A 14,333-nucleotide genomic window follows, 5' to 3' on the forward strand; every position below is an offset into this window, starting at 1 on the left:
CTAACTAAGGAGTATTCACCTCACTGTTTTCAGGATTGGCCTCTTGGCCATAAGAGATGTGATAAAGAATAATTTCTGATGTCTGTGAACGGGTTTGGCGCAAGAAGCATATAGTTGTCTGTCATGTATCTTGTTCTGCTTACAAGGCCTTGATCCCTTTTCTTTTCTTGCCTTTATGTCTACTTCTGTGATGCTTCTGAAGGCAAATCTGTTAAACCTCACGGTTGGCAGCCTAGGCACTCGACAGTTCTGAAAATGTGGTTGCCATATTTATATGCCCCATTAAAAAAAAAAAAAAAAGCTGAATTTCCTTTTTCCGTGATTTTGAAAATCCTAGCTATGTCATTTGTTTACTTGTTCTGTCTATTTTGGTTGTTAAGAATCACTTAAACCTTTCCATTAACTTTCTTCTGTCGGTTTTGTTACTTATAAAAGATTGTTCTGTATGAAAATGTTGCTAGAAGTCTCCGTGATTCCAGGGAGGCCAGGGTTTCACTCATTCCTCTTTGGTACTGTTCTGGTGGATATTTCCATTACTGTCAGTGTTAACTTGAAGTAGGTTTGTGCTAGTCCCCGTTATTAGAATATGAACATTCGTGCGGCCAAAAAATTGTGTTTTATGAGGAGTTCTAATTTTTAGTCAGTAGCCAAGGCTTTTATCAGACTCAAACTGGAATGTTGGATTTTTTTATTGCTTTAAAGGGCTTTCAGTGGTCATTTTCAAAAACAATAGTGTTCCCTTTTCCACATAGTTGGCGTTTTGCATATTTAATTTCGAGAAGAAATTAGATAATCCTTTAACTGTACCAGGTGACAGAAGTGAGAAGTTTCTTTACATGTAGAAGTGCTGGTTGGTTCTGGAATCGTTACTCTTTGGAAATATGCACTTCAAGCATCCTGCCATGACATGAAGAGGAATGCATGCTGCAAACAGAAAAAACAAGTCCTTTCCATCCCCATGGATTGCATGCAATGTGTGCAAATGTCTGTCAGCTATTTGTAAGAAGATTATAACTCTGATCTTGGGTAACCTGACGATTACTTGAAAAAAAAAGTTTGCAAACATAAAAACCAAGTATTAATGTGATATGCGTAGTCTACATAACCATGTTGTCAACCTTTTTTCTGAAGAATTGGCACTTGAGGGAAGTTGGAAACAGCATTTGGAGAGGAAAAACAACAAAAACCAAGAAACAACAACAAATTCTATTACATGTGGCTAAAATCAATCAGTTCAAAAATGCCGCACTTCAGTGTAATGTTTATCATTAGTATATTTTCAATGCAGATTCTATTGTGAGTGTTCAAACTGATGATTTAAAGAGAGCTTTTAACTCCCCTGCTTTGGGTTAGGAGCTGAATATCTGTTTCTCCTTGAATCAGAGCATGACTTCCGTACTTTCCTGACCATGTTTCTTCACCAAACAGCTACTGAAAAGCTTTCCCGTAAAACAAGACTAATGTTGACTAAGGGATTCTTAATGTGTTTGTGAAATGTTTGAATGTATGTGTTGGCAAACTCTACTGCATTTTTTTACTCTACAGGTGGAATGACATTGCGAATATAGCACATAACAAGTCTTTGATTGTTCTTGAGTTGATCAACAAAGAAGAGAATGTGCTGTTTCACACGGTAAGGAAAAGATCTAATCAGTGTCATCAAGAAAGTTGCTTATATAAAAGCAAAAACCAACACTTTAAAATTCCACTTTCCCAAAGGGGCTTGCTTACCATACGCCTCCACCCCCAAAGTTCACATTTTACTTTATGCAGACAGTGAAATCAACGTTGTTTAGCTACCAATATTTGCACTCTCTTCCAAGCATCCCAAGGTATGCTGGGAAGTCTGCAAAAAGCTGAAGTGCTTGTTGGATAAAACATCACAGTGCCACGCTGTCTTTCATGCTGGCATAAATATAGCAGCATAAGCGGTTGTAGAAACAGGACATAAGCTCCCGTGTGTGCACATACTGGGACTCGGAGGGCTGCAGTGCTGTTCTGTGCCATTTCAAATCATTCCACATTTCCCTGAACCAAGACCAGTATAGAAACTGGACCAGCAAGCTTGAGCAATTTTTTTTTTGGTGTTGTCCCTCCTCTCCTCCCACTGTGACTTAGCAGCGGAGTGGCAGCATGCAAAGGCATGCCACTGCATTTCAGAAATTCAATGCCTTGAATGCTCTTGAGGGCACTAGACATGTTCTTGGCAGCCAGATTCTGTACATGACGGACCTTACCAAGCATTACTGCAATTGGGTTTTTAAAAATCTTCGTTGTTACTTCTTGGTAAGGACAACAAAATGATTTTTTTTTTTTTCTATTTCTTGTGTTTAAAGGATGATCTTGAAAATGCCAAATATATTTCACGGCTGTTTGCAGCAAGACACAAGTTTTACAAACAGAACAAAATCTGCACAGAGTGAGTACTCTTTCTTCAGAGTTGTTTTCTGACACCCTGCTTTGGAATTGCTCTGAGTTTTGGCATGTCTGGTTTTGTTTGTTTGTTTTGTTCTAATCACTTGTGTCAGTTATTCTTTTGCCCTTTCCACTTTTTTCTTGTTTTAACCACCAGCAAGACAATTGAGAATGAAATTTCATTCTGAGCCTTGTGAGGCTTTGATGCTCCCCAAGCAGCCAAATTTGACAGAGTGTCCTAAATTGAAGTCCCGGTCTCTGCTGTTCATAAGCCAGAGTATTAGTCTAAACTGGAGTGAAGGGTGACATATATTAACATACCAAAAAGTGAAGTGTTTTGAAGATGCACTACCCATCTAGCTGCTAAGGTTGGTGGAAAACACAAGTTGTCATCTTCTAATTTGGGCAGTATAATTTATCTGCTTCTTACATGCACCAAACAAGGGAGGACACCTGGGCATGCTAATCTGCATTGCCATACCAGCATGACACAGCAGAGACTGTAAATCTGAACCCAAAGTCTCTTTTAGGCTCTGCTTTAAATGCTTACTAAGGATCTGGCCTTGAGCTAGTCCTCTCACACAGGAGGAATTCGTGAGGCTTTAGTTGTAAGTCAAAAGTCAGTTTATTAGCTGAGTATGTTTCATTTATACCAGCACACAGCAATTTTGGTTTGAGAAAAATTTTTCTCTGAGAAGTTTAGAGTTTTGAGAAATTTTCATGATGTACGGGGTTTGTATAGCATTGAGAACATGAATCCCTTATGAAATTTATCAGTTTAGCTGGAAAGAAATGAAGAAGTTAATCTCTATCAACAGCTCTAGTTAGAGCTGGACATCCCATCTGTTTAGCTGGGTAATGCCATCTGTTGGAAAATAAAGCCGAAATGATGAAGGGAAGATTGGAAGGTCTAGCTTTCTAATATTACATGTGCACCCAATATATTAACATACAATGTATTAGAGTATTGGAGAGACCAGTGAGGTGAACTGCAGAGAGTGATCTTTTCACTTCTAGAAAGGAAATGTTGATTAGGTTTCAGATGGCATTTACAGGTCTTAAGAGGTGAGGAGAAGACCAGAAAAGATATTTCTTAGCAGCATATAATGCATTTCAGTAGTCTAATACTAAATTTAATTTTAATGGTTTCAGAGAAATTGAGTTCAAAGGAATCTCGGGATTGTTTCCCCTGTGACAGTCAAGAAAGAAAACAAAATACCGTAGTCTGTGATCTTGGAATATTCCCCTTTTGAAGCTGCATATTGGGGTGAACAGAGAAGACTGTTCTGTTACCGTTCATAACCCAGACTGCAAAACCAATAGCTTTTGATCATGTTTATTTCTAAACACTGAGGCATAACTATGTGGGTACCATAAACTGGGTGTATGTAGCAGCTTCATATACAACTTACAAATATTTGGACTAATAAACATAGAAATGTCCTGAGGTCACTGAGTGAAAGAACTGAAATTTAAATGTATTTTTGCCTTTAGAACAGCTCTCCTTCTTGCCACAGCCCCATGTGGTATCAGCTTCTGTGTTAGAGCCACAGATATTGATGACAGTATATGCCAGTGTGTGTTTTCTAGGCAAATGATTTTCCTGCCCTCTGTTAAAATGCTAGTTGTTTGTTTTCCTGTGTGCATTTCCTCTAATCGCACATAACATCCTTCACCAGATCAGAAACTGTAAGAGGACAAATTCCACCTTTCCTCTCTTCACGTAAGCACTGTATTTCTGCCTCCTTCAACTAGTTTCTTTCCCTTCCTCATTTCCCTTCCTATGCTGCTTGTTCCATCTGCTGCACCTGGCGACTCTAACATTGTATGTGGTTCTGCTGGTGTCATCTAACAAGTTGCACCTTGTTGTTTTCTTTTTTTACCCCTCCTGATCTGTACCCATTGCTTTGGAGTGATTGCTATGAATTTCATAAAATTGCCATTGTTTTAATGTTCACCTTAAGTCACCTGAGATGGTGCCTGTGTGCCATGTTCAGTTTCTTTTGCTTAAGAGATTTGTTTGTTTAATTAATTTTTAAATAGGAGTTTTTCTTTCTTGTGTTTCCAAGTAAGCCAAATAGGATAATGAACAGAAGGCATGTATATTTTGGAACTGGAATACTCTCTATGTTAAGAGAAGGACCTGAATTATTTTCATTTACTAATATTTTTTGAAATCTCATTAATGGGCAATACTTACATATTCCTCATCTCTTGGTTTTCCCATCTATCCTTGAAGCAGAATTGAAATATTCTAGTTTCTAGTATTTCTCTTTACTTTTTCTTCCACAGACAATCAAGTTCTCCTCCTCCTATCCGACGACGACCTACTTGGAGTAGGTCATCCTTGGTATGTGCCATGGCGGGGTCTTTGAGAATGTCTATAACCTTTGTAATGGGATGGAGCATTGTGTAAGATGGAATACTTTCTAAATTTCAAATAAGCACATTTACTCATTTGTTGTAGGCAATATGATCGGAATGAATTTCAAGGGTGTGGCTGCCCAAGTTGATTAATTTAACTGGCTAATATCATCACTGAGCATTAAAAATTACAGTCTTCAAGGCATTATATTTTTATTTGCCCTGCAGAAACTAAGCATCTTTTCTACTGGATTGCGATTATGCTCAGTAGGTAAAGAAAATAATTCTCTAGAAAGAATCTGAGATGTCTTTTGCTGTATACATCAAAATCTAGTCATTACCTAATTTTTCAGCTTCTCCTTTCACGTTTCTTCCATTCCTCGTGTTTTTGTGTTAAGTCTACTTGCAATGTATCAACCTCTTGTGTTAAGAGCCTAGTTTCGGTATCAAGTTACAGTGATTTTAACTAAAACTATTAAAATCAGTACAGGATTGTGATTCAGAGTTTTCCTTAAACTGTATTTGTTTCTGTTTAACTAATCTTAAATACTGTAAATCTGACAAAACTGGATAACTTTTTTCCTGAAATCTTTACTAAAAACATCTGTGGGAATCTTTTTTTCCCAGTCAGCTCTAAGGACGCTTTTGTGGATCCGATTTTATCATCTAGTATGTCAGTGTTTCTTCCATAATTCAGAACCCCTTAAATAAGAGTAGGAACAGCACTGCTGGTCACTTAGACAGAGGGCAATATTGTCTGTGTGTGGGCTGCCAGTTTTCATTTGTGATATACCTTAAACTTGCTCTATAGACCTTCCCAGACTGATGATTCCATTGGCCTATTGCTGTGAGGCAGAAAAGTAATATGGAGTGTTTTCTTGACGTATCCCCACAGTGCGGTTACAGCTTGCGAAAATGTTCCAAAATTAAGCTTAAGCAAGTACTGATATTAGGAGAGCTTTATTTTTGCAGATTTCAGGATAGGCTGTTTGCCTGCGCGCCTGGACGTGGTCCATTAGATCTAAAAGTTGTGTTCTATGTTTCCCAGCCATTGGCAGGAAAGCAGTTGTAGCTGGCTCTGCATTTCGTTGTCCTTTCATTCTTAGCATGTTCCTAAGGTGTCACAATGCAATACACAGGCTGTGTATTATGTTCTCTGAGGTATATTTACAGTATTTTTGGTATCTGCTAGTTTGGTCCCTGCAGAGGACTACAAAAAACTGAAGGTAAAGAAATGAAATGTGCTTTGCCTTCTTATGCTTTGGCATTAGATATGAAAAATTTAAATCTGCTTTTTCAGCGGAAAAACAAATCCTGCTGCCTCTCTATGTTTTGAACAAAAGTATGCAACAAGTTTGGTATGTTTTGGTTGGTTTTTTTAAGTCTCACGAAGATCAAGAGGAGGAATGTGTAACTCATCAATTAAAAAGTGAACTGGGCTGCTAACCGCTCATGTTGAACTTTCAACTGCTTTTTCCATAATTGTTTTCTTAACTTGTTGGAACAGTTCTTTTTGGGGAGGAAAAAAAAAAGAAGCCCTCCTCACTGTTGTCTGCCTTGCACATACCTTTATACACCTACCTATTAATTTGTCTTGTATGGTAATAAATCATTAGGCATAAATGGGAAGTGAAGTGGGATCTTTGGGCTGAGGCTCTGCCACTTCACTGGGGATCGTGTTCACTACTTTCAGATTAAGACCCTTTGTATGGTTTTGGCATCATGGTGAACCTGTATTTTGTTAACTATTACTTTAAAGCCATTTAATGCTGTTTCCTTTTCCTGTCAAGCCACTTAATGATGCTGGTTTCCCAGCAAAACCTCCTCAGTGTAGGAGATCTTAGTATGATTATATATTTAATTAGATGATTAAAAAAAATAAAATCCACGTGATCCTTAAGCTGGATATTGATGTTCTGCAGACCTCAAGCTTCTTCTGTTTTGTCAGAAAAGGCAGATTGGCCTTCAAAACAACACCACCAAACAAACAAAAACCCAAAACAAAACCAAAAAAAAGCAGGGGGGGGGGGAACTCAAAAAAACGACAGAATAATCCCTAATTTCTTGCAGATCCTTCCCGTAACATCTATTACATCTTGGTTTGTTCCAGGCAAAGCTCTGCTGCTCAGGTTGTCAGCAGCAGCTCCTTTGCCCAGATTGCTCAGTGAGGGCAGGGTTTATACCCTTGAAAGTAATTGTAGCAGAAATGTTTCTTGTCATCTTCCAGCTCTGGCTTAACACAGTCATTTTGTATGCAAGAATTCATATGTGTGCTCAGTTTCTTTGATTCTCATTCCTTCTCTGCATTTACACAGAAAATGTAAATTTAACCCCTGCCCAACCTCCTCTTCAGTAGCTAACTTGCGTGGTGCTCATTTTGTGCATGCACATGCAAAGGTAAAATATTTGGTGTTTCTTTTTTGCCTTGGGCATCCACAGTATTCCTTAATAGTTCGAACTACTTGAATCACCCTAGATGAAAAGCCCTTATTCTGCTGTTAAGACATATTCATGAGACAAGAGTGTCTTCCTTCTCTTTCTGCTTACTTTGTGAATCAAAGTATGTTTTCATGAACTTGGCTCAGTGACACCAGACGACATTACAGTGCAGGTGGAAAAATGTGATTGCAAAGCGCATCGGTTTACCAATGGACAAAGCTGGTGAACACATCATCAGCTCTGATTTGTTTTGCTGTAAATGATCCTGCTGATTTAATGCTGAATTGCCCCCTGTGATACTTGATGTGTTAAAAAGCTTGTTGCAGTGCAGATTGCTGGAGGAAGGCTCCAATTCATTATTTAGGGAATCCGATATCCATGTAATTTGTAGAGTTATTTTAAAGTTCAAATGTGCTCCTATTGCTTGTATAACAGCGTTCTAGGTCCTTGAATTTGTTCCATCTCCTGGTTTTGTCCTGATTAGGTGTTTGTTTTGTTTTAATTCTTCAAGGACAAGGGTTTTTAATAAACTTTTGAAGTTCTAAGTGACCAGGGAGTCTGGATGTTGTTTTCTGAAGTGGTTGAGCTTAAAGGAGTCTTAACTGGTCAGCTCTGGTCTCCGGAACAAAATTTAGCAAACAATTTAGGAAACGTTATTCTCTGTTCTATAAAGAAACGCCAAGCCATGTGTCTTTGGCTGGGTAAGAAAGAGCAAAATTCAGTGGAAAGGGCGTAGAACTGTTTTTCCTGTTTCAGCTGCAAAAATTGTAGCAAATGAAGCTCCTAATGTCTTTTTTTTCCTCCCTGTGCTTTTATTTCAGCCAAGACAACATCCATTTATACTGCCTCCTATGCATGTCCAGTGTGGAGAACACTACACTGAAACACATAATTCACAAGGTACTTAAAGCATATATGTTTCCTTTAATGGACTTAATTTTTTTGTGTGTGTATGCGAAGAAGCTCCTACTCCTTATGTCTAGGTTTTTAATGCCATCATACTCAAGTGGGAGTTGCTGCTGGAGGAGAGCTAAAAGTTTTACAGTTATTGTTGCAGTAAGTCTTCTGTTTAAAGTCCAATTTCAGTTTCCACATTTCTCTAAAATGTCTGTGCCTGATTATATGGACCTTAAACTTGGTATTCCAGTTCAGTGAACTGAAAAAACAATTTCTAAAGGAAGTATGATGGCTGTATTCAAAGGCAGTGCCAGCTGAGGCCAGGGAGAGAAATGGATCGAGGGAAAAGAAGACAGCAAATATCCTTTACTGTAGAAGAAATCATAGTGTCCTGAACACTGAAGTGTATATTTGGATTATATTTTCTGTTCATTTTTCACCAACATCTGCCTGCTTTGTTAGGCTTACAGACTTAAGGAACGTTAACTATTTTTACCCCCACGTTTCACAAATAAATTCTCTAAGAGGTTGTACCAGGTTACTTTGATCAGGGCTGGGAATGGAGCCCAGCCACTAAACAGCTCGAGTCTCACGCCCTTAACCGTACTACCTTTTGGAATACACGTAGCCAGGTCTGTTAGGCTACGTTCTTTGCAGTTCATGAGAGGTACAGCTGAAGTGCTCTCACCAGCAGAAGAGCTCTTAGTCATACCTGAGAGTGGTTTAGAGTTGTGGTGGTCTGACTAGTTTTAAGGTAGAATTTGACAAGTTTTGAAAGGAGCCATTCAGTGTAGTTCCTTGCATACAATATAAAATTTGACTTAGTGGCTACTACTGTTGGACTGTGAAACTGGGGCTCTGAAGGGGGATATTCTCAATTTTAGAAGAATTGTAAAGTCCTCTTAGTTTTACCACAGGCTTCTCTATATTGTTGAAGCTGATTTCAACAGTGTATCAACAGAAGACACAAGAGAATTTTTAGGATTACCACAGGCTAGCAGCACTACTTTTTTAAGGTGGCAGCAGCAGTGAGACCTTCCAGGATGCTGAGGGAGGAGATGCACCTTTATTGTTCCTTGCCACCCCAGGCAAAAACACTTCCTCTCTTTTGCTTTTCATATCTCCCACAAAGATGTGAACTACCAGATTTTGCTAACTGTTGGGAGTGTTAATGGGAGTAGCTTTGTTTTAGTTCTGTATCAGTGACCCAAGGATGTTCGCAAGACCAAATGTTCCCTGCAGTTGTTGTACACTAAGCTGTCTCTGTAATCGCTGGTGCAGACTGCAATTTAAGTTTTGTTAACATTGAATGAGTCCTTGTATGTTAAAACTGTCAACATCTTTTGTCTCTGCTTTACACAGATAGCATTTTCCATGGAAATGAAGAAACTTTTTACTGTAGGTCTCAGACCAGTTTAGACAGGTGTCCAATGGACTTCAGCTACTTGAATGGTAATGGACCCAATGGGAGTGTATGCAGTGCCCACAGCATGAACTCCCTCAATCGCTCACAGAACTTCATCCAGGCATCTCCAATGTCCTCAAATCTGAGCATCCCTGGAAGCGACATCATGAGAGCAGACTACATCCCCAGCCACAGACATAGTGCAATCATAGTGCCATCCTACCGGCCGACTCCAGATTATGAAACTGTCATGAGGCAAATGAAGAGAGGGGTGATCCAGATGGACAGCCAAAGTCAGTCTTTGAGGAATCTCAATATTGGAAACACACATGCTTATAACCAGCCAGAAGACCTGGTTTACAGTCAGCCCGAGATCCGAGAGCGACATCCTTATACGATTACATATGGGCCCCAGGGTGGCAACTATAACAAGCCTGTTGCTCCGTCTGACCAAATGAACCCTAATAACGCTGCGCAAAACAAGACGGCAGCCAGCGCCATATCCCACACGGTCAGCACGCCGGAGCTGGCCAACATGCAGCTGCAGAGCAGCCAGAGCTACAACACTGCTCACATGTTGAAGAACTATCTCTTCAGACCCCCGCCTCCCTACCCGCGCCCACGTCCTGCCACCAGCACGCCCGACCTGGCAAGCCACCGGCACAAGTACGTCAGCGGGAGCAGTCCCGACTTGGTCACCCGCAAAGTCCAGCTCTCGGTGAAGACCTTCCAAGAGGACAGCTCGCCGGTCGTCCGTCAGTCCCTGCAGGAGGTCAGCGAGCCCCTCATGGCGGTGAAGCATCATGCAGCTGTCAACAAGCGCCATAGTTTGGAGGTCATCAGCAATATGGTACGGGGTATAGAAGCCATGGCATTAAAAACTTTAAACGCCCCTCTGCCGCGCAGGAACACTTTGCGGGAACAGGTGCAGCCAGAAGAGTCAGTTCAGATGGGGCATGAAGTTCAGCAGGTTCCTCATTATCATCACAAAAAGACATTCTCTGATGCGACAATGCTGATTCACAGCAGTGAAAGTGAAGAGGAAGAAGAAAGCCCAGAATCTGTGGCACGGATAACAGCCCTCCCTGAGAACATGGAGTACAGTGCTCAGCTGCAGGCTGCCTTGGCTAGAATACCAAATAAACCTCCTCCAGAGTACCCTGGACCTCGTAAAAGTGTGAGCAATGGAGCCCTGAGGCAGGACCACGTTAGCGTTTCTGTGGCTGTAGCCAGGGCCAAGGCCATGAGGCCCGGCCCTTCCAAAGCCATTAGTGTCTCTCGAACTGATCAAATGGCAATAAACGGGTCTTCGCTCGGGCCCTCTATCTCAGAGCCTGACCTCACGAGTGTGAAGGAGAGGGTCAAGAAAGAACCTGTCAAGGAAAGGCCTGTGTCTGAAATGTTTTCTATTGAGGACAGCATTATAGAAAGAGAAATCATGATGAGGGTAAGTGCCTTCCTCTGTTGCAGTGGCTTCTTGGAAATCAGTTTCCATATCATAAAACTGTTGGATCAGTACACTGTGGGTAACGCATGGGTGGGAAGATGTCGATTTCCTTCCAGTTAGGAAATGTGATATTAAGCCCCTGCAGATCTGGGGACAGGACAGGTCTGCAGCACATTTGCTGAGGTGGCCGGGAGATGGTGTTTCAGTACTAGTGTTTTATTCCTTCTTTGCAAAGAGGTCGAGTTAAGTATTACAATGTATATAACATAATGGAAACCGAGTTTTTCAAACAGTCTCTTTGATTGCCTTTCCTGCCACTTTATACAACATAGTTATCTGAGTAAAGCACTGGTGGCTGTAGAGTATGGATTGCCCTTTTTTCCAAGAAATAAGTGACTGGGTTTCTAATTACAGAAGCAGCAGATGTAGAGGCTAGGTGGTTGAGGATCTGGATTGTTTGTTGGTTTTTTTTTTAATGTACTCAAGTATGAGAAATAGACTACTTTTAAACTTGCAATGAATTTAGAATAAGAAGTATTCAAAGGCTTCCACGTCACTGCAAGCAATGGCAGAAATATGAGGTGTGCTCACCATTCGGTGACTTATGTATGTGCTTGAGGTAATGCCCTGAAAAGTGCCACTGCGGTTACAGAAAGCAAACTAAGGGGTTCTTTTTTTCAGAATTGAGGTCTGAAAATAAAACAATTCTTGAAATAAATTAATAAAGCATCTAGATGGTCCAGAGTGGAAAAGACTTTGTAATGTACTAGAGTAGTAACTAGTTAAATTTACATACTACTCCATATTAAAAAAAAATTCTAAACCTATGTATAGTGCTTCTTGTTCCTTGGTGATCCTTACACTGATGTAATGGTTAGGAATCAAACTTGGGCCATTAAGTTGTATCCTGGACATTGAATTTACTCCTTGCAGAATCTTAAAATTTAAATGTAAAATAGATACTTGACTCTAAAACATAATTTTTCATGAATGAATACTGTAGACGCTGGTGTAACAACAAGCATAGGTGTGCTCTTTTGATCTTCTGAGGAAAGAAAACATAGAGGAGCAGAAGCCCAAAGGATTTTAGGGTGGAAATGAAGTCAAGAAGAAAGCTTAGTGATGTTGTTTGAGTATTCTTCCTCTGAATAATTATTCAGACCAGCCTGGTCAAAAGGTGCTGCTGGTGGTGTTGTTTTGAAAGTAGAGGGGTTGTCTTAGCATTAAGCTTTGAAGATGGTTTCAGCCTAGATCAGCAGTCTTAACACATGCAGACCTTCCTTTTGTCATAGGAATCATGTTATATTAATCGTAATTTGATGACCTTGATCTTTTGAACACAGGCTTTTCTATTTTACTTTGCAAGTAGGAATAATAATAAAATCTCCAAACAAAGAAAAACTACTTGCATTTTCTTACTTTCTGGAACTAAGGAAAGAAAGCAGAGTGGTGTGGGATTTTTGTTTTGCGTGTTTGTTTGGTTTTGACTTGGTGCTCTGGAGGAACCCAGGGTTGAGGAAGAAGCTCACAGGCTTTTGAAAAATCAAACCATCGACATATGTCTGAGGGTGTTGAGGTTCGGTGATGTGTTTCTAGGAGCTGAGCTTACCCTATGTGGTAACCACAGCTGAGAACCAGCTATCTCTTGTGCTCATCTCTCCTTCCAAATCCAGCAGAAAGAACTGTTAAGGAAATGGGATAAAATATCCATAATTCTGCTCCTTCTAGAGACGGTCTGTCATGTTGCTTGATGTTTCAGCTCCCAGTGGCATAAGGAGGGCAGCAGGATGAACGAATTTAAAATTCATACTCGGGTTCTCCGTGTCGCAGTGTGATATGATGCATGAATATGGGAAACAATACCACTCCCTGGCTGCTATGTTTGATTTCTGGGATTTGTGAGCTCAGTTTTTAGTGTGAAATATATCATGGGTGCTATTTGAATCACCATAATAGCTGAGTGCATCAGAAGACTTCTCATTTTAAGCATTGCCATTATAGAAGAGAAACAACTGTCCTGTGTTTTACTGTTTGTTGTACTAGATTGAAATTATTGCTTTTAAAAAGATGCCCCAGGTATCTTGGCTACGGTAGCGCTGCTTTAACATAACAGGGCGATGCTTTGTGTGTCCTACATTCAGAATAATGTTTGCAGAAAAATGCTCGAGATTGTATTTGTATGTCTTTCGATGGCTTGTAAACTGTATTATGTGCTGGGATTGCTTCTTTGAAATTAAAATTCTGTGCTCATGTAGGAGCAGGCCTTTGAGGAATAACAGGAAGAATAGAGGTTGTATTTGAATTTACGATGCTAATGGTGATCATCTGCATTCCTTGGCCAGAGAGTTGCAGATTTTGGAGATTAAAAAAACATTCCAGCATTTTACTGGCATTATAAATAATCACACAGAGATGAAAACGTGCCTTTTCTTGCCAAAAGAATCTAGAAAAGCAGAAGATGGCAGGCCTGGATGCCCAGAAGAGGCCCTTGATGTTGGCAGCACTGAACGGACTCTCGGTTGCTAGGGTTCCAGTGCCGGAGGACAGCCAGGATGAAGTCGCCAAGGTGCCAATGGATGAGAGGGTAAGATGGAGGCTCATGAAATGTTGCTCGTTGCCTTTGTTCCCAGCAGCATGAAGTTTCTAAAGTATTAAAGCTTGACTTAAAATGTGAAAAAATGTATCTTAAAAGTTTTCAGAGCCATTAATGGAAAAGGCCTTTTGGTAACTATGGTGTGTCTTTGGATGCTGGCAAAGTGTTAAATGTCTTGAACATTTACTGAAGTCGGTGAAAATTGAGGCTGTTCGCTGTTTCATGTGACCGTACATTGTCATACAAGATCAAGCTGTCAGTGTAACAGTTTGCACATTTTCCACTTGATCAGGCAGTCTTTCCACAGTGATCATCTGCAGATACCATCTTTCATGTCCTGATACAACCGAGGAGTTCAGTTAAAAGTCTCTAATAGGATTAAATAACAAAAAAAAAGTTTTTTGCCTCCTGCTGTTTGCACATGTGGGTGTGTGTATGTATATGGAATTTCAGAAATTAAAAACAGTTTTTGCCATGAAGATTTCAGACACACATTTGTAGCAAATCTCTCTGGCTTTCTGGATAGAAATTTGGAGCCTCGTGTTGTCTGGTATGCAGGCGACAGAGCTTAACCTCCGCCTGAACATATGTGGGGTTTCATTCAACCACAGAAATTGCATGCGTGCAAGTCTTTTGAAAATGTGGACCACATCACACTTCTTGCAGTGCGTTCTTCTTCCTGAAGAGATAAATTTAAGATATTTTCACAAGTATCTGTTGTGGTGAAATCACATACAAATTCATACTCAACCAGGGTAGTATTTAGCATGTTT

General features: G+C 40.2%; 1 protein-coding gene across 2 annotated transcripts in view; it reads left to right on the plus strand.

The window, feature by feature from the left end:
• Positions 1-14,333, plus strand: part of PTPN14 (protein tyrosine phosphatase non-receptor type 14) — a 121,208-nt gene that overhangs the window by 87,762 nt on the left and 19,113 nt on the right. For both annotated transcript variants that reach the window (XM_065835118.2, XM_065835117.2), the window contains 6 exons: positions 1,546-1,633; positions 2,337-2,419; positions 4,708-4,765; positions 8,040-8,118; positions 9,478-10,967; positions 13,408-13,551. In XM_065835118.2, coding sequence (XP_065691190.1) covers positions 1,546-1,633; positions 2,337-2,419; positions 4,708-4,765; positions 8,040-8,118; positions 9,478-10,967; positions 13,408-13,551 — 1,942 coding nt within the window. The remainder of the gene's footprint in view (positions 1-1,545; positions 1,634-2,336; positions 2,420-4,707; positions 4,766-8,039; positions 8,119-9,477; positions 10,968-13,407; positions 13,552-14,333) is intronic.

Source organism: Patagioenas fasciata, chromosome 3, assembly GCF_037038585.1.
Source record: "Patagioenas fasciata isolate bPatFas1 chromosome 3, bPatFas1.hap1, whole genome shotgun sequence".
Classification (NCBI taxonomy): Eukaryota; Metazoa; Chordata; class Aves; order Columbiformes; family Columbidae; genus Patagioenas; species Patagioenas fasciata.